At 46.0% G+C, this 24,802-nt stretch overlaps 1 protein-coding gene across 2 annotated transcripts in view; it reads right to left on the bottom strand.

Annotated features, from left to right (window-relative positions):
* Nucleotides 1-2,436: 2,436 nt before the first annotated feature.
* OSBPL10 (oxysterol binding protein like 10) overlaps nucleotides 2,437-24,802 on the bottom strand; it is a 553,744-nt gene continuing 531,378 nt past the window's right edge. For both annotated transcript variants that reach the window (XM_069211998.1, XM_069211999.1), the window contains 2 exons: nucleotides 10,128-10,281; nucleotides 2,437-3,356 (listed from right to left, as the gene is read on the bottom strand). In XM_069211998.1, coding sequence (XP_069068099.1) covers nucleotides 3,312-3,356; nucleotides 10,128-10,281 — 199 coding nt within the window. In that variant the 3' untranslated portion in view covers nucleotides 2,437-3,311. The remainder of the gene's footprint in view (nucleotides 3,357-10,127; nucleotides 10,282-24,802) is intronic.

Here is a 24,802-nt window from a genome sequence, read left to right as displayed (position 1 = left end):
AGTGCATGCAATAGGTGGAAATGCTTAAATCATAGTCAATGCATTGTTAATCAGTCTGGGTCACTTTCCATTCCATTGCTTTTTTTCATGTGTCTGTGCTATTACTGACAGGCATCAGTCCTAGGAAAACCAGTCTTGACACCCTCCCAAAATAGGACCAACAAATCCAAAGTACTAGAGCAGAATCCATATGCAGGCAAACACAAGCACCCTCAAATGTATGTCAGCCTAATTAATCAGTGAAATGTAGACTGAGGTCCTAGGCACACTATTAGAACTGTGTCTTGGCACACCAATAACTGAAAAAACACATGGTGATGGATGGAACTGCCTAAATCACCACTGACCATTGGTCATTACTTCTGGTAACACTCCATTGTAGGTCCTCCTGCTTGACAGAACAGCTGTCTGCAAGATCTATCACATTTATATATAGTTGGATTCCCTCTCATCATATACTGTTAGGTGTTTGGATGTATATTTGTGCCTTCGAATGCATTCCATGCGGGACTGTTTTACATCAAAAAAATGCAATCATTACATATTGCGTAATTTACATCATATGCATTGCATTCACAAAGCAATTCTTTTTTTTTCTTCTTTTTTTCTTCATTAGCCTGACCCTCACATGGTACTTATTGTTCTTTTTTTTATTTTTCAGGTGGGGCTGGCAGTCTTGAGGTCAGGTGCGTATAACCCTGACAATGTGCATCTTTTTATCGCGCGCCCTGCATTTTCTCCTCATTGCCGCAGAGTATTTATTTCTGTTAATCTTACACCTCCCAGTGGCTTTTCCTCCTTGCTGATTGGGCATAGTATTTTTTTTTTTATAAATTAATTTCACAGCAGCTTTTCATCACTGACTCAGAGGTATTTTTAATGTTTTTCTTTTTTTTAAGTGGATGTCAGGGACGCCTTTATGATATTGCTGCAGGTGTTTCTGTGCCACAGCAACGTATGCATGATTATAATCTAGACTTCCTTACCGGACGATGTTTCTTTCCCACTGAAACTAAAGCAGGACCATACTGGAGGATTCCTTGCCTTTATTATGCTTCTGTATTTGTTACTGCATGAAAAGAAGGTTGGATGACAAGATAGCCTTCATTATAGTCCTGTATTCCTTCCCATGTCATAGAAACGAAAGCTGGACCCTAATGAAGGCTCCCTCCCCAAACTCAATTTCACATAGAAACAAAAAATAGGGCCAGATCTACAACGAAGAAGTGCATCGGTCCTGATGCACCACTTTTCTTGCGCTGCCCCTGCCCCTCCTAACGACACCGTGGTTACGCCATATTTACAATACGGCGCACCATGGTGCTCCTTTCTACAAGAGTGTCTATTATTTATGATGCTATTGTAGCGCTTTTCTGGATTAGCACCATAAATCATGGCACTAGAGCAGCAAGGCACTGGGGAGGCCCATAGGTTACTATGGGTCTTTCACTTTAACGCCTGCCCTGCGCAAGGGTTAAAAATGACAAAACAATGTTGCAGGTATAATGCGACTCAAGGGGTTACAAAGTGACTCAGTGCTAGCATTGCGCCAGTTTGTAAATATGGCGCAGGGAAATTGCCTCCTTAATACCACATTAGCGTAAAACAAATGCGGCTGGTGTGGCGCTAAGGCCTTGTAAATCAGGCCTAATATTTGTATCTATGTGAAACGAAGATCCAAAGAGCACTTTACCAGGTTTGGCTATGAATTTTTATATGCTAATGTGGACAGGCATACACAAATGTATACTATGTATACTTGTGTATGCCTGTGATTTCATGTGTTACAACATAAAATACAGGCCATTGCCTTTGTCTTTGCCAATGCTTGCGGGTTCTTGCACAGGGAGGTGACGTAGCAGTTCAGGTTAAACTTCCTCCTTTGGGATGGGAGCCAAGAACGATTTGCTTAGGGTTGACATTTTCTGTGCTAGCACACTCGATCAAAAGAATATTACACACCAATTATTAATATTAAATCAAGCATACCCATGCAAACACTTTTTCGTTTTTCACATTTAAAGACAGAACCTGAGAGGTCCCCAAAAATAATTTCCTTTCCCTTATTATTTTCGGTCAAATAGGAAATATGACCCCATAAGCATAAAACATATAGAAATCTCTCTTGGACTGACATGGTGACAGAAACCACAATGTTTTGATTTTTTTAAGGAATGTTTTCGCATTTAAATGAATTGAACTTTTTTTTTTAAGCTCAGGTTTCCATTTTCAAAATTAATATTCGATGGATATCTGTGTAGTTAATTTATAACATGTTAGTGTGATTTAGAAATACCCTATCTTTTAAGTCACAGTGTTTTTGAACAAAGTCAGGTTGAATAATTACTTACATCCAACATTAAAAAAATGATTTCGCATTGAGTTGTAGTTTTGTGTAATGCGTTGAAGCCCTTATTCTAAGTCACAAATAACCAATCTTTTTTTTTTTTATTGAATGGTGATTGCTAGTAAGCTTAAAGTGCACCTTGGTGCATAAAGTGAGGAGACATCTGGTAAATGGCTTGGCTTGTTTTGGTGAAGTCTCCCCACCATGAACTTTCAATAACTTGCTCAAATAAGCACCATATCCAGCCTCTAAAGATAATGGTTGGCCGATACAAGCGGTCTTGCTCTGGCCATTGAGCGCTCCTGGTGCCGTGCGACCCAACCACAGGTCAGTGAAGTTCCTCACATGACCGGATAGTAAAGAATAAAAACATCTAAATATTTAAAGCTATATCTAGGCATCTGATATACATGAACTGAACATAATTAATAGTGGAAAACATCAAAAAATGAAGAAAGTGATAATCAAAAAAAGGTTCAGAAAACATGACACAAAGACCCAGAGTTATGTAAATCAGAATCATGCTACCAAACAGGTATCTGGAAGGAATGGCGTTTCGCTATCATTCAAATGTCCAATGGAGTGATTTGACCAGGAAGAAGTGGCCATAGAAGGTCACGTTGGCTAAGTGCAAAGAGGTTTTGGCAAAGTGAAAAATAGAGGAATCATGAATAGTTATTTTTTTCTTTCACAAAAAAAAAAAAAACAACCATTACCAACATATCCACCGATATTGTGTGTACCTACGCACGGTGTCATCATTTGTATGTGTAGATAAGTGTAATCAACAAGGCTGTGGTACAGACTCCTGTTATGGGCAGCTGTTTGGAGAAACATCATTCACAGTAGTAGGGAATATTTCATTTTTTTAATAGGATGGCAGGGTTTTCCAAACAGCACCAGAAGTTCATAGAATATATTCAAATAAGGCCTTAAAAGTAGGCGTGTCTAAAGGAGGTTTGTGTCATTGCGTCTTCCATAGAGGATTGAAATACACCCAGCCTTCACCCTGAAAAACAAACACAAAATTATGTCAGTGGTTGGGTAGGTTTATGGACTCCTTCACCCCAATCCAAATCCTTTAAAACTCTGAACTTCATACAGCTTAACTTTACCTGACAACTTCACGCTCTCAAACAAATAGATTGAAAACTGATTTCACACCTATATAAAGGATGTCCCATGAAACAAAATCCAGCTATCAGATGAGCGGTTGTCTGTGTGGCGAGGTCAGGGATTAATGCAGAAAAACTCAGGGGCATATTTATACTCTGTTTGCGCCGGATTTGCGTCATTTTTTTTACGCAAATCCGGCGCAGCGCCAAAATATTGGAGTTAACATCATTTATTGCCTGCAGAAAACTACCTTGCGTCAATGAGATGCAAGGTAGGCGTTCCCGGGCAAAAAATTACCCAAAGGCCCTAGCACCTTATTTATCCTCCTGTGCAAAAATCACGCATGAGAGGAGGAGGGCCCTAAATAATGGAGCTAAGCCTCCTTAGCACCATTATTTAACGCATGGGTCAGGGCAGGCGTTAGGGGTCCTGTGGGCCTTTTTCCATGGTCAGAGACCATGGGAACAGCCCACAGGTGCCCTTTCCTGTCCTCAGGACGCCCCCACCAACCCGCACCCACAGCTGGAGGACACCCAAGGATGGGGGGGGACCCATCCCAGGTAAGTCCAGGTAAGTATTTTTTTTTTTTTTTTTAAAGTGCCATAGGGAGGCCTAACTTGGCCCCCCCTACATGGCACTGTGCCCAATGGCCATGCCCAGGGGACATAAGTCCCCTGGGCATGGCCATTGGGCTGTGGGGCATGACTCCTGTCTTTACTAAAACAGGAGTCATGTCCATGGGGGTTGTGTGTCAAAGAAATGAAGCTAGTCAGGTTAGAGTCAATTTTTTTTACCCTAACCTGACTAGCGGCATTCTTTGCCGCACAACCTCCAGTTTTCCCTATGCCTCCCCTACTCGGTTAGCGTCATGTATTTTGATGCTAATTGGGTCTTAGCGCTGGCTTGCGCCATTCCTTAAATATGGCACCCGGCTGGCGTCCTGGGATGGCGCTAGCCGGCGCTATACTTTTTGACGCAAACCTGCGCTAACGCAGGTTTGCGTCAAAAAGTATAAATATGGGCCTCAGTATTAACCAGCTTTTTTACTCACCAAAACATGCCTCTTGTGCCTGCTAAGCCAGCCTTCCTGAGCAGATGCTGTGATCATGCCACCCCCATAATTTGCCCCCCAAAGCGATATGATAGCTCAACTGAGCCCGTTTGTCTTACAATATATTCACTTCTAGAAACACAGGCTACATCTCCAGAAAATGTAGAACTAAAAATGGCTGCCTACAAAGAGATATGAAGAAGCATCGTTCTCCAAGGAGTGCCCACTAAATATAAAACTCTTCAGACTATTTTCAGGAACAACATTGGCTATATACAAAAGGAATATGACAGAAAAAAAGGTATGTATCAGTATAGCTCTCCAGCAGCGGTGTCTTCCATAGATTCACGTTTCAAGTTGAGAATCTGCAGTGTATTTTTACCCTAGCAGTCTGAAAAACATTTAACAAAGCAGCCTATGGATCTCACGTTTGCCTTACCATTGCCAGCCAATGAGTGAACAGGCTTTAGGCTCCACCCATGAGATCACTTTCACATTCTCTAAGTAGCAGATCTACCAACATTTTGCGCTGGGTTTGCGTCATGAATGTGACGCTAACCAGTACAAAATGTTTTTTCTATTATTTAGTTTCCAGGACAAAACTTGTTTTGCGCTGGACAATGACAAAAAGTAACGCAAAGTAGCACAAGGCACTGTTTTGCATTATTTTGCATCAAGGGGACATTACATGAACATTCCCATGCAACCACCCACCCTTTTTGATGCAAAAACCCTATCTACCAAAAATGTGAGACAGGGTTTTGCATAAAAAATTAACGCCTTTTAAAACCAGGTGTTAAAAGAAGAAATGTTGTCATCTCTCCTTTCTTTTCCTACTTTGCGTGCGGGCTGCACTGTGCAGCACACATACAAAGTAGTTAGAAGTTGTCTAGGCCTAGTATTTTGCAACGGACGGGTACCCCTTCCAGTACAACACCTATGCCAGGCCCTCACACACATCCTTGCACTAAGGCGCAAACGTGTGTGTGGAGCGCACAGCAGCTGAAATTCGCGCCGGCTCTAGGGAAAGGGGAGGAGAGAGCCATATCTCTGCAGGTATGGCGGTCTCCTGCTCCCCCCTCCTCGCGCAATGCAGTGCAGATTTTTTGGCTGCTGTACTGCGCTGCCGGGAAGGATGGTAAACCTGCCCCTTAGTTTGCTGTGTGCTACCATATTTCCCTGGCCTGCCCTGGGGAAGAAAGTGGGCAGTGGGTGAGTCTCTGAATGGTACCAAGGATGGACAACTGTACTCACCACAAGGAAAATCTATCTACCTGTCACACGGGTCCCCCATCATAGATGTCTGTCTTATATTAACAAACTCAATAGTTGTGTCTACGCGAAGGATCCTGGAGTACCCTCTCGGTAAACAGACAGTAAAGATCGCATCCATTTATAAACGAAAACGTCAATCAAAAGTCAACATTTTCTTTTCATGGCCCATCAAAACATATATAAATAGATATCACATTTAAATATGAAATGATTTAAAAGGTATATGCGGCAGCACTGCTGGCCTAATTATTGCTGCCTACAAACTCTTTACACACACACACACACACACACAGCTTGCCAGTGAGAGGCAAACTGCACTTGTGGTTTCAGGCCCTCAAGATCCTTCACTGCTCCAGATTCCAGCTCAGTGGCAGCTGATACCCTCAGCTCACTCTCTCGATCTACTGAACTACATAGGATATCAAATGAATGACTTTCCTTCCATTCCACTGGCTCCATCGAAGAGTAGAAGGGTTCATTAATGTAATGACAAGACCCCTGTGGACAGGCAGTGCTACACATAAGAATACTTTCCTTCAATATCATGGGACACCCATAAAAACTGCACACAGCCACATTCAATTGCTCACTTGAGGAGATGATAGACCATAAACAATGTTAACAGAAAAGCTAGATCAAGATGGCTTTAGAACCTGAGTATATATATTTGCTAAGAATACAGAGCCACATGCCAGCTCAGTGACTCCCAGGCTGTGCTGGTTGGACCGATGCATTGTTTCTATAGCGTAAACCTGCTTAGAAGGTTCTTGGACCCAGCTCCTGTAGAGTCTTGATAGTACATCCCTTATGCGCTGACAAGGACAGTGATTTCAAGTACGAGTACTAAGCGTCGGAAGTGAAGGAGCTTGAGAGTGGTACCACTTGGAAGAGCGGGCACGTCTCAGTACCATCTGGCATCAAGAAATATTTCACATATGTCACACAAGTTCCCACTGAATTTTTAAAAGGTTATGGATAAAGTTTATTTTGTTCATCAGTATTACCATTTAGGGGTTACACAGACTGTACACTAGAGATGTGGCAGTGTTCTTCCTGTGGTGGCCTGCGTGCTGGTTGGCTATGTCTACTAAAGAGGCATGGTTCCTCCTCTTTGGACCAATTGGCTTACTGCTGCCCTTTGATGTCAGCCGCTCAAGGAACCTGGGTCCCAGCTGGACCATGATATATATATATATATGGTGACTCTGAGTGTCAAGGATGGCTTCACAATAATAAAGGGCATTCTGGCCATTGCCTATACTCACTCTGCAACTATCCATCTAGTCTAGGAACTACCATGGAAAGGTGATGGTGTAGTGTGGAGAAAATTGTTGCGTGAAAGCAGATTGTGAGATGCCAAAATCAAGCACAGATTGTTCTCAATGTGACTATCGGCTTCCACATTCAACTGGATTCTCATATTGCAGTGACTGAAGGCGATAATATCACTAAATTGGTGCTAGACAACAACACAACTTAATTGGGGTGGAAATCACATTTCTGGTCAGTGCCGGGGTGCAAATAAATGTAATGACTGACAGTAAATTAATGAAGCTACCAGGTCACATTCCACTATAACCTTCAAGTAAGGAAACATGAGCATGTGTCTCTAAGATGCCGTTGTGACACATCACTGAAGCACGAGGGATGACAATGAGACATTGAGATATTTTTTCTTGAGGCTGCTGCTGCAGGGAATGGCCTCCCTTGTTCTGTGATCAAGCTGGATTTGCTTCTGGTTCTCTGCCAACTGATTGCATGTGCAGATCCGCCAAGTGCTTTCAATGGCTCTCTGAAGCAATAGACTAATAGAAGGAGAGGTACACCAGAGTGATGGAACTACATCACCTCACCCACCCCTCCACCTCAACCAGCCAATCGCGTTGCATACATACATACACGTACTGACTCACACACACATAACTTGCATCACAACATGACAGGTAGAAGTCCCCTGGAAATGTCCACACATGGACACAGTTGACAAGTGTGAACAGATCATCATTGTGGTGCCAGCATTAATTTGTCAATGAATACTGGCACCATAATGACAGCTGTGTATGTGTGCGATTTGTGTTTGTACCAGTGTCTCCCCATCTGTGTCTGACCCACTTATGTCCTCAACACATGCATGTCACAGTGATTAAACAAAATGACTGTGAAATGTATATATGTCTCCCGTGGTCACGACCTCCCGTGCAGTGCCCACCCAACATGCCCTGGCAATGTGGTGTCCTCCCTACCTTCGAGTCCCTCTGAAGGGGGGTTGTGTTTTTTCTTCATGGGTCATGGCAGCAGCGATGGCTAGTGTTGTCCATTTGAAGATGGGTGGGTAAGGGTTAAGGGAGTGGAGTGGAGTGGAGAAAAGGTGATTTTTCACCCTCTTTCTCCCCCAAGCCGGCAACTAAGAAGTGGCGGTCAGACCGCCACTTTTTCCTTTTCTCCTAAATGTGCCCATTTATGCACATCTAAATCTGCATCTCTGGCTGCAGTCCCTCCGGCATCCCTTTTTACCTTTCCTGCCGTTGACGCGGGTGGTACTTCTTGGTGGAGACGGCGGTTCGAATGCCGTCTTTTGTCTATGGGACCGCCAACATCTAAAAACGCTGGGTGGACCATCGCAGGGGTGGATGGGTTTCCAGTCAAGAAGTTGACAGCGTGACCGCTACTGCCAACATCTAAATAAGGCCCTTTGTGTCTACGAGCGCTCCACTGTGAGATCTTACAAAAAAGTGGACATGAATTTCAGTGCTCCTGAGACTGCCAAGCCAGGTTTGAGTCTTTTTGCTTGAAAACTGCAGAAGCTGACAAAATGACTTATTGCTTTACCCTTCTCTGTACAATAAAATAATGGTGGAGGTCAGCTCTGCAGGGTTGTGTGGTGTTCTCACCTAATAAGCGAGAGACCATGGAGCTCCATTCAAGAAAGGTACCTACCTGACCGGAAGCCTCGTCAAACAGGAAACATCAAGAATTTGGCCCTGACAAGGATGTCCACTTCAGACATTTCCACCTGCCTATGTATGGAAGATAACTCACAGTTGTTAGTGATCATCAAATCCTCATAATGATATTTGGAAACCCTAAAGTATGGATGCCGCCAAGAGCTAAAATATAGGGTCTGTGCCTTTGGGGTTATTGGTTCAGCATTGTTTAATGTCCATGTAAGGATCCTAATCTGGCTGATATCTTCTCTTGCTTTCTTTGGGCGCATAACTCATTGAAGTCCTCAAATATTGAGGAATATCTTTTGTTTTATTTTTCTGGCTTCCTGGCACAGCCACTGAAACAAGAAAAGCTTCTGAAGTGGTCATTCCTGCTCTAGGCAGAATTTTCTTACTATATGGCATACTTCAGGTTCTCACACCAGACAATGGACGTCTCTTCAGTGGCAATGCCCTCAAAGAGTTTTGAGTACCTGGGGTTTTACACCTCCAAAAGCACTACACTGGAGCCTCAGTGACTTGGAACTTTTCACAGTGACTGCAGTTTTACCAAGCTGACTCATCCCTTCAACAAGACCTCTTGTGAGCCCTTAAAAGACTATAGGGACGTGCCACAGAGCACCAGAGGACAGTCTCCTGCTGAGCTGCTCTTTTGGAGGAAAATACAAACATTAAACTTTCTAGCACGATAGATGGGGTACTGCATAGGGCCAGGCACATCAAGCTTCAAATGAAAGAATATAACAGGAGGAGAAGAGATAAGCCGCTGCACATCTGCCAAGAGGACAACCTGCAGAGCCACATCCAAAGGCTTGCATAAAAGTGACATCTGTTTGACCCTCAACTTTATACGATTGCTTTTGCTTAAGTATTGCTGCTTTTGTGGAAATTCATTGCAATTCTGCATGTGATTTGAGATCCTTGTGTTATTATGATATGGACCTGGGAGATGGGCAAGCTGTAAGTGCATCTTCTGAAGACTTTATTATTGACTCTTCTTCTGAACATTTGCAATCCCCAGCTTCCCACAGCCCAGGTGTCTCTCCCAGTTCCACACTGACAGCTGTTCCTATTTTCCTGCACCCCAACCACTGGCTCCTGCTTCTTATCATGTCAGACCCACTTAAAAAATGATCACAGACATGAACTGATGGTTGTGGGTAGATGGCTGAATAAGGTGGTCGTAGAATCATAATGGAAAGGGCATTCCTGATGAATTGCCAATGACGGCGTCTTCCAGTAGGCGCTCAGCAAGTACAGGGGTCAGAAGTGGTGGTGGGGCAAGGATACACAGGGAGAGAGAACACCTAGCAGAAGATGCATTTCATATACATTAGCACAGCTCCTGCTAAATCTAAAAACCCCATGAGGCAGTCCCTAGCAAATCACTCACCTCTTTTGAAAAGTATTTGGGTTTCCAGGGCGCGTTGAGCGCTGCTCTCTGCTTCGCCTCCAACCGCTGCCGCTCCTCTAGCCGCTGCTTGTGCTCTGTGGCTAGATCATGGTCACCAGCTTTTAAGGAGTTGGTGACGTGCTGCCACAGATTCCTGAAGGGCACATAAAGGGAAAAGGAGGAACATTATGGTGTTGTATGTCTTGGATACCTGATTAAATGTACAGTTATCTGGTATCAGACCCCTGCAACACGACGGTTACCAGAAAGAAGGCAAGAGGTTGCAGAGTGGGGCAGATCTGCAGTGAAGGGCATCTCTCTACTTTTGCTCACTTAAGCACAGTGTCTACAAAGCATTAATCATCAGATCAAGGGGAACTTTAAAAACAAGCATTGGAAAAGCCAACAGTCTGGCATTTTTTACCTATAGTCTGCCGATATGAAACAAAATAATTTTTGTTGCTGGTCTGTAGTATTAAAAAATGAGAAAAAAGATGCAATGATGCAGCCACTGCAAAGATGCAATGATGCAGCCACTGCTGGTGGCCAATTTATTACGCAGACGCTCACAAGCATGATGGAGTGCCTATGGAATGAGGAAGGTACCACTTTCTTTTTTTTAATTTACCCATCTAAAATGGCGGATGCCAATTTTGACTGGTGATAACGTTTTGGAATGCAGAACAGCCAAACAACAAATGGCAACCGCAGGGCCCTATAAAAACATTAAGATGAATATCTTTTATGTAAAAGATCTAGAGGGGTAGAGGAAGAACTGAGGAGTGGGAAGGTAGGAAAGCAAAGAAGGGTGGGGGTTGGAAGCAAGAGGGAATGAGCAGGATGCGTGCGAGCAATTGAGGAGCTTGAGGCTAAACAAGGGGGAGGAAAATATTTTAAAAAAACAACAGCTAGGATGTGGGGGGACAATAGATGAGCTTGAGATGGGGCAGATGAGAAATCAACACAAGCTCCAGGGAGCTGGCATCAGGGGTAGAAGCACACAAGAGATAGAGCTAGAAAACACATGCACTCTCATGGAGTGCTGAAAGAAAAATAAAAAAAGGTTCCCTTAATTTGAGTAATAGAAGCTAATCAAAGGGATGGGAAAGAGTCTATGCTCCAGGGGATGGACAAATACAAGAGGAAGGAAAGCCATTGAATCAGAAACAAGCCAAAGAGTGAGTGACAAGAAAGCCAAGCACTGATAAGCAATTGGTGGGGTCTAAGCCCACTGTACCTTTTTAGTATGTGGTCCACAAGAGGTCTTTGCCAGCAAGACAGTTAAAAGCTGTCTGTGGGTGAGACCGAAAAAAGGTACCCCACTCACCCACTTCTTGAGGCTACATTAACAACCAGAAATCACTTCCTGGTAAAACCAGAGACTGAATACACGTCCTCCCCCACCTCCTTTTCCAGTGTCAATGGAGGAACCAAATTCTTGTACAAGGCTCTGATTCCCTGTGCATTTACAATAGCATATGGTTGGAAATCTCTTTGAGTATAATTTCAAAATACAAGTCTACAAATCTGTGCAGTGAATTACAGCCTGGGCTGTAGTTCATTTGCAAAGGCAGGTGAGGGCTTGGTCGCTTTCACCCATCATAAAAGGGGTGGAGAAACGTGTAGGGCTGATCTGACCAGATGTTAGGACTTATTTCACGTAATCGCTGAAGATTCACAAATATCTGTCTTCCTTGTTTTTGCCGGATGCACTCAGACACAAAGTATTGTGACCATCCATGCAACCCTGAAGTTAGGCTGAGTTAAGACACATTTGTTTTATCTCATCCGTTTGCTTTTTGTGCAAAAAGGACAAATGCTTCCCAAAGCTTTTCACCTCGCCTTCCACTGACAAACTATTTCTTTTATTATTGATTATCTTAAATAAGTCATTCATGGATTTATCTATGCTCTTTCAATTTTCATACTACTACCCATCTGTTTTTTTTCTGTGGCCAATGAAATACATTAGTGGCTTCAGTGCCCTTTAAACTCTGGCTCCCTCTTTGCTTCATGTTCAAGGCAGTAGGTACCCAGTCCTGGTGAAATTTGCGTTACTTCATGGGAGAAATAAAATTAACGCAAAGGTTCAAGATTTTTATTAATGTTTAGACACTTGTCTTTAAAACAATGTTTCACATAAAAAGTACCATTAAAATAACCCGATCACCCACGCCCTCAATCACACCCATTCCTCACAAGCTAAAGTTATGTCCCAAGAAAGCCATCGTGACATTGGTCTTACAAGGAGTTAAAACATGATACAAGCATATTTGCCCTCAGCCTTAACACTTCATCATTGTCCCAATATGTCTTGAAACTGCAGTCAGCACTATATTATCCCAAAGTTATTTAAAAAAAAATTCCTAAGGCACATGCTACATCTAAAATTTTCATATTTACCAAAAGAGCAAGTGCTTCATTTCGATGTTTGATATTATATTTTATAAAAATAGGTTTTAAGACCAAACAGCGAGCCTTATAAAAAAAAAGGCACTCTAGTAATAAATGAACATTAACATTCTGAAACCTTAACCAACACCTGCAATTATTCTCAGGATCCAAAAGTGCATCAAATTTTCAAGGTATTTGGTACCGAAAATTCAGGGCAACCACAAATTTTGATAGTAATAGCCAGAGCCGAGCATCTGGGAGTGTAGATATGTACGGGAACACCCTCTTATTTCCACAGGATTCCAACATATATTTGGCTGAGGGCTTTTTCCTTACATACACCAAATCCCAGAGCCTAGACTCTCTTCTACATGCCTCTTTTAATCCACTTTTCGAAAAGTGAGAGGCCTCAGTCCGCTTAAATGTCTCAATGTTTAGGGTTGTAGAAATTTTTCCTTGTCTCGTTCTGACCTTCCCAGCCCACTTGTGTTCACGCCAAACAATTTTATTCGCACAGCGCAGATACCTTCAGAACCTCAGAAGACCAGAGTTTGTCCCAAAATCGTAGGGTTGATTTATAGACTAAATAATTCCAGGTCTGCAAATCCCCTTCCAATATTATTGCTGGACCCATCGCTTCTTTTGGGAGGCCTAATAATTTCTTCAAACATTTGGCCTCACGCTTCCCCCAATTTGCCTCCATGTGTAGGGTCAGTACCTTGGCTCCATATAGACATTAAGCAGATAAAAGGGGACTCCACGATGGGCCTCCAAAGTTATTCTTGAATTGTATTCATGCTCCTATCGTTGTGGCAGCCGCATCTCCACTAACTCTTGATGTAGAGTCCAGTTCAGCTTTTTAGTAAACATCATGCCTAAGTATCTTATGGAGGTTACCACCTCCACCCTCCTATTCCCCAGATGCCATTTGAATGGTTTCAAGTTTTTCCCAAAGGCTAATATTTTTGTTTTTTTCCATATTTACCTAAAGTTTGTTAACATCGCAATAGCTACTAAACATAGTCAATTTCCTCTGTAAACCAACTGGGGATAAATCCAAAATAGCCACACAGAAGGCATGATATGTGCCTACCCCCCAATTTTCGGGGAGAAGGAGTTGGATGAAGCAAGTACTCCTGGGATGTCAGCAAGAAACAGGGAAAACAGCGTAGGTGCCAGAACACATCCCTGCCTTCGTCCGTTTTCCAAAGGTAATTTTTGTTAGGCCCCATTTAGATCAAGCTCTACCTGGGCCCAATTCTGTGAGTGCAATTCCTGTAAGACTGTAATTGAGGGGCCCACGGAGAGAGAGACTCGTTCTAGTCTCTCCGCGGGCTCTTTCGGGAGGACAGGAAGTGGTGCACGGGTGCCAGATTGGGTGCAGGTAAGAGGGGGTGGGCTCTGAGCACGGGTTTATAAGGGGGGTGGGAGGGAGGGTCGGCCTCTTTTCCGCACCGACCGTGGGAGGGATCGAGCGGATTTTTGGAGAGGAGCGGAGTTTTTGAGGCGAGTGGGTTTAGGTTAATATATTAGGGCTGAGCGTCTTTACGGCTTCACCGGGGTGGAAAAAAAAGGTGAGCATTTAAATAACTTGAAGCGCGAGGCTCCGCAGCCTCAGCGCTTTAACCGGCAGGAGCGTCAGGAGTGTCGGCTTGCTAGCGAGGCCGGGCGGGCCCCACGTCTGTTTTTCTTCACACGGCTTCGCCGCTCTGACCGCACAGCGCCATGGCAACCAGCCATGAGGCTGAGGCGGAAAAGGCTGCGCTTTGCCTTTTGGGTGAAGCCGGCCATTCCGACCTGCTCAGGCCTGGGGTTTTGGACCAGGCCTGGGTCGGAATGACACGGCCGACGCGGGCCACGTTGAGCCGGGTAGCGGCTGCAATTGCCACTTGTGAATCCCTGGACTCGGATGTAGAAAGGGAGGGGGGGGCCACAAGAGCAGGAAGCACATGCGGGGGTGGAGGCACTTAGCGCGCCCACCCCTATAAACTTTAGTGGGGAGGCCTCTGGCATAAATGTGGCAGGTGCAGGGGCCGAGGGGAGAGTGAGCCAGGTGCAGCACTGGAGGGGCCCCCAGGGGAAAAAGGGGATTTGATGAGGGGCGAAGCCCCTGAGTTACAAACAGAGGAAGGGGAGCAGCCCTTACCTGGGCCTAGCGGTGAGTGGGCCCCCTTAGATCTGTTCTACCCAAAGGGGGGCCCAACAATGCTGGGGGCCACAGGGCCCCAGCAAAAAAGAGAGGAAAGTATACAGGGAAAACCAGGGGGGACAGCCAGATCCAGGGCCACCCCGAGGCAGGCCAAGTCAGCAAAGCCCAAGACAGGCGGGGAGGCAGGGGCCCTTGGGTCCCCGGGCCCTTCAGCGCAGGGAGGCTGGGACCATGCGGAGGCATGGGACCTGGAAGCCAGGATCTGAGAGCAGCGTAGGGTTGTGGCTGAAACTGAGGCCAGGTGGGCTCAGTTGTGCAAAGACCGGGAAGCAGCAGCTACACGGGGTGAGGCAAGCAAGAGGAATAGGGAGGTCCCTGACGACAGGGGGCTGTAGCCAGCTAGTTCAGGGAGTTGGGTCTGGGTACCACAGGTCGAGGTGGGACGGGGACAAGAGCTTGTGCGGCCGAAGGGCTGGTTGGCGCTGGAAGCCCCAGTGGCGCACACGGCCACGTGGGAAGAAGCAAGTCAATGCCAACAGCTGAGGTTGGCAGAAGAAGGGCGATGCCAACCAGACGCAACACGGCCCAATCACGTTGGTCCGAAGCACTAGAGGGGTCTGCGGCGGTCTTCTCTATACCGCAGGAGCGTGAGTACCACACAGGTGGTTTGCGCCATGTGGGCTAGGAAGCAACAGTGGCAATGCCAACAAAGACACGTGGGTATGTTGAAAACAGGTGTGAGCTGGTAGGCGATGAAGAGTTAGAATTGGACTATGAGGAAGACAGGGATGATTGGGAAGACGGAGAGATTCGTGAAGAGGAGGTGAGCGGTGTCAAGAAGGGGGGGCGAGGGCGCAAGTGCGGTGCAACCTCTTCCTCTGCTTTTGTTTTTCAGGACACAGGTTTGGCGGAAGGACCATCAGGATTACGGCAAACGATGCTACGTGGTAGATCAATGAGGAGAACGCCACGCAATTTGGGGGAAACGGACGGAGGTAAGGGGAGATGGTGGTCAGTCTGGGGTGATGGGGGGGGTGCTAAGGCTCCATGCATAAGCAAATCCATTGGTGTGGGGGACGGGTCAGTGTTGGAGACAACTTGGTTGATTACAGGACAGAAGGGCGACGCGAACAAGGACAAGGAGGCCACTTCTACAGCAGTTACAGCGGCAGGCAGTCAGAAGACAGGGGATGACACGGGCACTGAGGACAAGGAGGGGGGAAGTCGTAGGAAGGGGCTCCCGTACATGGGCCTGGCAATGCCCCTGGTGTCTCATGTGGCTGACAAAACGAAGGCAAGGATATGCAGGCACGAGTACGTAGACGTATTTAAGCTTCTACATAGGGACATACAGACCAAAAAGGGGTCCAAGGAGGAGGAATGGGAATTAGCATGCAGGCCCAGAGTTCCTTTCACAATGGACAATTGGACGTCCGCTTTTCTTATATTCGCCAGTATATAGTGTGAGAAATATCCGGACAGGGCTATAGCACTGCTCAAATACATGGACATCATAAGGAAAGCACAGATGCATTTTGGGGGTTTTGCATGGCTGAGTTATGATGAAGAGTTTAGGGCTCGGGTGAGTGTAAATCCCGAAAAGCCATGAGGGGATGTAGACCCGGAATTATGGATGCAATGGATGGCATCGGCGCAATCCTCGGCGTCCACACATAAGGCAAGTGGTCTGCCAGTAGTGCATAAGCCTTTTCAGTCCCGTCCCGCCCAGGGAGGGGTGGGCGCGGCTACCAAGACCCCGGTGCCCACCACAGGGGCTTGTTGGAATTTCAACAAAGGTTTCTGCTCACGACAACAGTGTAGGTTCAAACATGACTGCTCCAAGTGCGGGGGCCGTCACCCAGTCACTCAAGGTTTTTCCCTCTCCAGCCCGGCAGAGCAGTGGAGGGCGTCCAGAGGACGGGACGCACAAGGCGCTACTGCACCAAATGGGTCCTACGCCAGTTAGACTGGAGACTCTGCTGCCTTGGTTACGTATATATCCAGATGCGGATAAGGCTTGTCAGTTGGAGTGGGGGTTTCGCGAAGGTTTCCGGGTGGGCTACCAAGGTCCCCGAACAAGGAGGTGGGCAGACAATTTGCAGTCTGCAAAGGAACAGCCTCAGATAGTGCGTGACAAATTGGCAAAAGAGGTGGCACTGGGAAGAATAGTGGGGCCGTTTGATGATTGGCCGAGTGATTATTTGATGATATCCCCTTTGGGAGTCGTCCCCAAAAAAGCACCGGGTGAGATCCGGATGATTCACCATTTGTCATGGCCTGATGGGGCGTCGGTCAATGATTTTATTGCACAAGAAGACACCAAAGTGGTCTACGCCTCGGTGGATGATGCCGTTAAGTTAGTTTTGAGGTGCAGGCGCAAGGCGGAAATGGCAAATTGTGACATACAATCTGCCTTTAGGTTGTTACCCATTCATCCAGCGGATCTTGACCTGCTGGGTATGCAGTTGGAAGGAGCCATCTATGTAGACAGGGTGTTACCCATGGGCTGTGCAATATCATGCGCTTTATTCGAAACTTTCAGCACTTTCTTGCAGCTGGTTTTTGTCAGAATGACTGGCCACCAGACGGTGACTCAATACCTAGACGATTTCTTATTTGTGGGGATGGCCAAATCCGGGGCCTGTGGGCGGGCGCTGGAAGATTTTCAAAGACTTGCGCAGCAGACAGGAGAGCCTTTGGCCCCTGAAAAGATGGAAGGGCCGCTATCAGTTTTGACCTTTTTGGGCATTGAATTAGATGCAAACGCATTAGTGGCCAGATTGCCAGCGACAAAAGTGGCAGAGATTTTGGAATTCCTGGCGAGGGTGCGGGTACTTCACAAGATGGATTTGCGAACGGCTCAAAAATTGTTGGGTTACCTTAATTTTGCATGCAGGGTGGTGAGGGGAGGAAGGACTTTTTGCAGGCGACTGGGGCTATCCATGTCAGGAGCAGTGCTAACACACCACAGGATAAGGGTTTTGTTGGCTTTGAGAGAGGTCATTAAGGTATGGGAAACCTTTCTTAGAGAATTCAATGGGGTACCCATGTCTTTCGGTGATATTAACACAGTGTGGCAGGTTAAAAAAAAAATCTGATGCAGCGGGAGCTTTGAGTTTCGGTATCTACTGGAACGGGAGGTGGTGTGCTGAGACATGGCCACCGCAATGGGTGCAGCAAGGGAGGAGTATTGCTTTCCTTGAGTTTTTTCCACTTTTAGTGGCACTGGCAGTCTGGGGTCAGGAATTGGCCAACAGGACAGTGGTTTTCCAGGTGGACAACATGACAGTAGTGGAGTTGGTCAACAGACAGAGGGTTAGGGATCTCAGAGTGTTGCGCTTATTGTGCCAGTTTATGCTTAGATGTTTATCTCTAAATGTTATTTTTAAAGCTGCACACATACCAGGGGTTTACAATGAGATTGCAGATTCCCTGTCGTGTTCACAGTGGCGAAGTTTTCGCGAGTTGGCGCCTGGAGCGGAATGGAGCAAGACTGCGGTCCCGGCAGACATTTGGGAGTGGGGGGCGTGGTGATCAAGGGGCTGGTGGAGCTGTATCCACGCAGCGGAGTTACAGGCTTGCATGGTTGGAGTTTCAATCTTTTGAGGAGTTTTTGGGCAATTTTTGGGCACAAGGTCCACAGGCCCTCGAGGCACGGGCATTACGTTTTGTGCTCTTTCTGATTGAGGAGGGTTTATCCCCAGCTACCATCGGGGGGAAGTTGGCTGGGGTTTCCTTTTATGGGAAACTTTTCTTTGGTTCTGATCCAGCGCGCAATGACCTGTTAGGAAGGATGTTGAAAGGTTGGGGCAGGTTTAGGGCCAGTGTGGTCAAACCAGCAAGAGAACCCATTACTTTTGAAATACTGCTGGAATTATTGCACGTGTTGCCAGTATGTTGTAAGGATGAGTATGAAGTGGGTTTATTTTGCCTGTGTATGGTTTTTGGCACATTTCGAGTATCTGAATTGCTGGGGGTAGGAAAAGAGATTGGAGTGAGGGTTAAGGAGGTTTGCATGCATAGGGACAGGTTGGGTATTTGGCTCAGGCGCTCAAAAACGGATCAGTTAGGGAAAGGAAAATGGGTATGGTTGGACGGTGGGGGGATGAGTTGGCGTCCCCGGGAAAGGAGTGGAGGACGTTTAAGCAAAAGCTACGCATGATGGGAGAAAGTGGGGTGTTTGTACATGGGACGTGGGGAAGCTTACTAGCTATCAGCTGTTGCAGGTTTTGAAGATGGCTCTTGGGCGGACAGGCCGGCGTGCTTTGGATTTTGGCACACATTCATTTAGGATTGGTGCAGCTACAGCGGCAGCTCATTTGGGTTGGGACTGGGCTAGAATTAAGGCCATAGGTAGATGGAAATCAAGATGCTGCGAGCGTTATGTGAGGCCGTTAATGGGTCAGAAGGGTGGTCTGAGGACGGAAGACACAGCTGGGGAGGGGGGCGTAGGTTCTCATGACAGCCTTTACAGTGTTTTTTCTATGCATGATGTGTGGCTGGGCCACAGAAAGAGAAGATAGTGACATGGCTGGTCGGCCATTCCATCGTTCACTGGGCGGCGAAGTTCTTGGAGAAACACATTTACGGCAGGGCGATGGGACTGCCTAGCAGACACCATGAAGTTTGTTGGTGGGTGAAGAGTGGCATGAGGTGGGGAAGTTTGCTTCCATTTATCACTGCTAATTTGCTGCAACGGGGATGTCCAGACTTATTGCTGATTGATCTGGGGGAAAATGACCTGGTGAAGCTATCGGGGCACACATTGATACAGCATATGCAGAGAGACTTGGAGCTTTTGAAACAAAAGTTATGCGGGACATGTTTGGTGTGGACAGAATTTGTGCCAAGACGGGTGTGGAGAGGGGCAATTAATCATGGAGCCATCGAGCGGGCTCGCAAAAAACTGAACAGGGCCATGAGGGTATTTTGTTGGGCTCAGGGGATCAAGGTCCTGAGGAATGAGGACATAAAAGAGCAAGACGAGACATTGTTCAGAGCGGATGCGGTACATTTGTCACAGTTGGGAAATGCATATTATTTGACAGAGTTAAGGTTGCTGTTAGGGGAGTTATGGGGCGAGAAGCTGTGGTTTAGGAATCAAGTAAAAAAAAAGAAAAACTGAGGAAGCTTGTTTTTCCTGGGGTGGGGCAGCAAAACGCCAAGCGGGTTTTGCTGGATGGCAGAAGATGGGGGAGGGTGGAGAGCCAGATGCGGGCTTGTCCACCCTTCCAAGGGGAAAAACAAGGAGAGGAATGATCAGAGTGGGGGGTATGCTACAAGCAAGGAGGGCGTGATAGGAATAGGGGTGTGTCTAGGGGAGGAGAATCGAAGAGAGGTTTTGGAAGAGAGAAAGAGGATCAAGGGAATCTTTAAGAGTTGAGGTTTGTTAAAATGGGGGATACAGTTTGAAGTTTATTGATGTTTATGTTTAAATCCTGTCCTAAATAAATGACCTTTTACACTAATGATGGGTGTCACTGTATGTGTGTCCCGAGTAAACTGGGGGGTATTTTCAGTTGCCTTAGCTTGTTCCACAGGATACTTTGATCCACAAGGTCGAAGTCCGAGCTAAAATCGACAAAGCAGCAAAACAGATTCCCTGATGTTTCCTTTGCATTTACCCCAGGACCCACAAGCTGAAACAAGCCTGAATACTGTAAAGAGGCTGGGCAATGTAATTAGCTTTACAGGAACTCAATTACGGTAATTGCGTTGCACGACCCCTATGGGTTTAAAAACAACTTCCTCAGTAGGGAATTGTGCGGCACTGGCCTCCAGGGTCCTCTTAACACCTTTGCATGTGCACAGCACAACTGGGTTCTCCTGCGAGGAAAGCTGCTTTCAAGCCTTGTCAGGGGTTGGACAGTCCAATACACTTTATGTAATTACCATTAAGGTAATCATATTGCCTGGCCCTAGATAGTACTGGGCGGCTCAAGCAGTTTTCATGCCACACATTGCTCATTACGCAAAGTGAGGAATCTTTGGTACTGCAATAGACTCATTCTTTTTTTTATCAGGGGCAGATGGATGCAAATCCATTGAAAATGGTGGAGATTGCCCAAGGTTTTGCATCCATGTACTACAGATTGAAAACAATTGCTCCCTGTGTTACTAGGAGTGTCAGTTTAATTAGTTCAATGGAAGAAAACCTTGACAACAACTCCAAGATGGCAGCAAGAGCTCAGGTGAAACCTCAGGCCTGGAAATATGGTGTTCCAAAAGCAATGAGTGTGGTGGCGACCCCAGACCTACATAGCACATGTTGGTCTTTCCCAGCGGCGGTGGCGGCAAATCTCAAGGGGAGGGGCTGGGGGGTTGTGGGAAAGTGGAAGGGGAGAGAGGGATGGGGGGATGGGAGGGAATAAAAAATAAGAACAAAAATTAACTTACCTCTTTCTGTCTCCATTGCCGCCACCTGCCACCTTGATCCTCTTCTGGTGTCCCAGCATTCACTGCTGGAACACCACCACAGGCTCCCGGCAATCCTGGCACTGCATACATGCTATACATAGCATGTAAGCAGTGCCAGGATTGTCTGATCGGCAGTCACTGCTGCTCAGACACAAGCCGGGGGTCTGTGCAGTTTCTATAGCCCAACTGTATATGTAGCTGTGATAGAGACACCCAAGTGCGCATGTGTGTTTGGCCGGCCTCAGACGGCCGGCCAAACACACATGTGCCCTTAGTGCACTCTCCCTTCTTCCCACCTCCCACAGCCCAGCCCCGCCCTGCACTGTTGGCTCAGCCAGAAGCAGAAAAATAAAACAATAGAAAACTATTGCTTTACTTGTCTGCTTCTGGTACAGCCAGTGGGGCGACGCTCCTTCGCCATAGCAAAAGAGCCGCCCCTGGTCTTTTCTCTTTCCATGGCATATAAAACACATATCATGGAGTTATGGGCCAGAAAAGCAAGATAATAAAGTCCCAAAAAACATTTCGTTTGTGATTATAGATAATCAGTATGATACTATGATATGCTTTGCCTCTGTAAATGCTACAACTACCACACTATTTTCTTTTACTGAATATGGCCTGTACATGTCTAGTTTTCTGTCCAAAATTGCCCAGATCTTAACACCAGAGGACAGTGCCTTCCGCCACACCACAACACGGTTCCTGATAAATTTACTTGTGAACCGAGAGACTCAAAAACAACTTCATATGGTGCCCGAAGAGTACCTAGACTACAGAAAAAGTATTTTCTCTGAAGCTCAGCCTTCAAGCTAGACATCATTAACCACTCCTTCAATCATGGCTCTCTCTGGGATTGTGTGAGCTCTCTTCTTAACACGCGTGACACTGATCCTGAGCAGCATGAAAATGACTGACCTATCAGAGGCCTTCCATATACTTATGATATTTTGGAGAGATGTGCCAATAAGAGAAATATACTGTCCTTTTTCTTGAGCTGTTCAGATCTTGTGTCACAAACAGATCCTATTGCATCAAAACATGAATCTCTTTCTATTCCTAATCTGGTTTCTTTTAGTGTCATTCAAGCTTTTATTCCTAGAAAAAAGACAAGTATTTGCAAACCCAATAGGTGTGGGTTTAATGTGCGACCACTCATAAAAGCAAGGCACTCGAGAAGGAACCAGCAGGAGTGGACTGAGATGACTATAGTTCCTCTTGCATTTCTGCAAATACTTGAGCAGAGACAAAAGGATACACTCACACAGCCAATAAGCCATGACAGCCTGCAGAATGTTCTGCACAGTAAGGTACCAGGATAGGAGATTAGGCATGTTAAACTCTAGGGCCACGTTTAGCAAACTTTCACGCGACACCAGGACACCATGCGTGTCCTTTCCTTGCGCTGACGCACAATGTGCTGAATGCAGGTTCCCTTACACCGTGCTGCAAGAGAACCTTCAAACACAAAAACAGTCCTCCAAGGCTTTTTCCTCTTTCTATGTGTGCTGCAGAAACAGCACATGTAGAAAGAGGGAAAACAATGAGCAGAGATATCCCCTGAGAAGGCGTAGCGTTTTGACAGTAATGGTAAATCTGGGAATGCACCAAAGTCCATTGGTGTCTACATGGGAACATCCTCACTCCACCCATGAAATACCTCCCTGGGGCAGAGTAACGCAAGGCGTTACTCCAGATTTACCAAGCACTGTAAGGCACGTGGCCTTGCGTTGCTTGGTAAATCTGACTTTAGTGTTGCATGGCCCTGGCATCACGCAAGGACAATGCAACACTATGACAAATCTGGCCCTGGGGATCAATGCAAAATCATGTACATAGGTTTGAGGTATGATGTTTTTTCCTTAGCACAGAAAGTGTGATGGTTTTGTAAATAAATACAGCCCGAGATTGCAATATCTCTAACCGAAGCCAGTCTTTGTGGTCTGGGGCTGTCTTTGAGAGGAACGGGTGGATTTCACTGTGTGCTGCATCATGTTTTAGGTAAACTGAGGCCCTCGATGTGTCCCCTTCCATAAAGCATTAGGTGGGCCATGGACGTGAAAGATTCACTGGGCTGAGCTAACACATGATTGACAACACCTTAAGCCAACGGTTGAAAGAGGCTGGTTGAAGAAAGTCAATATTTAAAAGGGGCAGACCCAAAGCCTGATCTATGGGCAGATTTATAAATTTTTGTGCAATGCAACAGCCAAACTTGCAGAGCAGCATTGCACAACGAGGAGAAACGGTGCAGCCATAGTTAGTAAAAAAAACAAGGCCTGCTTCTACTCTCATCCCCTGCTCCAGTGCACAAGCAAACTGCCTTGCACCACGCACAACCATTGTGACATGGCGCAGATGTGAGAGTGTGACTTCTGGCATTGTATCTGTCTTGGAAGCATTACCCTTCAATAAAACAATCCTACGCCTAGACAGTTCTAATACATTCCACACAATGAGGCCCATATTTATACTTTTCTAGCGCTGCATTTGCGCCACTTTTTGACGCAAAAGTGGCGCAACCTTACAAAAAACAGTTGTATTTTGTAAGTTTGCGCCGCTTTCGCGTCAAAAAATGACGCAAATACGGCGCTAAAAAAGGATAAATATGGGCCTGAATGTGTAAAGTGAAGCCCACATGCAGTAAGTCTAATGATTAGAGAAATTCAAGCATTTCTCTAAGTTAGAACCTGCTTCAAGGAGTCATTTTTTTTACACAAAGCCCAAATTAACACTCTTAGTAGATCGGACCTTGTGTCAAAAACTATGGGTGTTTGCACTGATCTGCCCAACTTGCACCCCTGTAATGGCCCGTTGATACAAAGTGGCACAAGCAGGGCAAAGTGCTATTGGCACTGAGAAAGGGGAGCCTTTCCTGTGAAAAAAGCCTTCTGCACTGGAAAGTAAATACCTTCAAAGACTTTGGGCATATTTATAAATGGGTTGTGCATGCTTGCATCGCGCAGAGTGGTACAGCCACTTTGGATAAATACGGCTCATTCCTGCCCTTTCCCTGTGATGCACGGCAGGGCAGCAAGGTGGCTTGTGGCGCTGCCCTGCGCCCCTCACTCATAAATATGCCCCGTAACATCACTTTCCCTCACTCTGCATGACTATGTGCCAGGGCAATTTATTGGTAATTCTGCCCCTTTGTACATTAACAATAAGTCTGTTTGACCTCAAAAGAGCTTTTTCGAAGGTCTGCTAAGAAAACAAAGTAAAATTCCTAGTAAAATTAATAAAAGATCTGTTATTTACAAGCGGCCTGTGTCGCCACTTTTTGTGATGCACCGGCGGCACAGGCTGCTGACCCATATCTATAAGGCCATGCGAAGCCGATTTGCGTGGTTTTTCAAGGCCTTGAAGATATGGAGTAAGGCAACACAGCGAAAGCCGCAGCATTGCCATTTGCGTCGGGGAAGGTGTTGCGTGGGTGTTCCTAAGTGACATCCATGGATTTTGACGCATTCCCAGATTGACAAGGTTTTGTTAACCTGGGAATGCGTCAAAAGCCTACGTCACCCCAGGGGTTGCGTAAGAGTGATGCAATGGGGAGAAATATGTTTATTACTCCCCGTTTTTTCCTCTTTCTGTTTGTGCTGCATTTTGCAACACACATAGAAAGAGGAAAAAGCCTCTTGTGAATGTTTTTGTGCAGGAAGGTGTCTCTTCCTGCACAAAAATGATCATCCCGCAATGCAGGCACCCTTGCGCT

This window comes from Pleurodeles waltl, chromosome 10 (genome assembly GCF_031143425.1).
Source record: "Pleurodeles waltl isolate 20211129_DDA chromosome 10, aPleWal1.hap1.20221129, whole genome shotgun sequence".
Lineage (NCBI taxonomy): Eukaryota > Metazoa > Chordata > Amphibia > Caudata > Salamandridae > Pleurodeles > Pleurodeles waltl.
The sequence above is the reverse complement of the archived record's forward strand: the minus strand, read 5'-3'. Positions and strand labels throughout refer to the sequence as shown.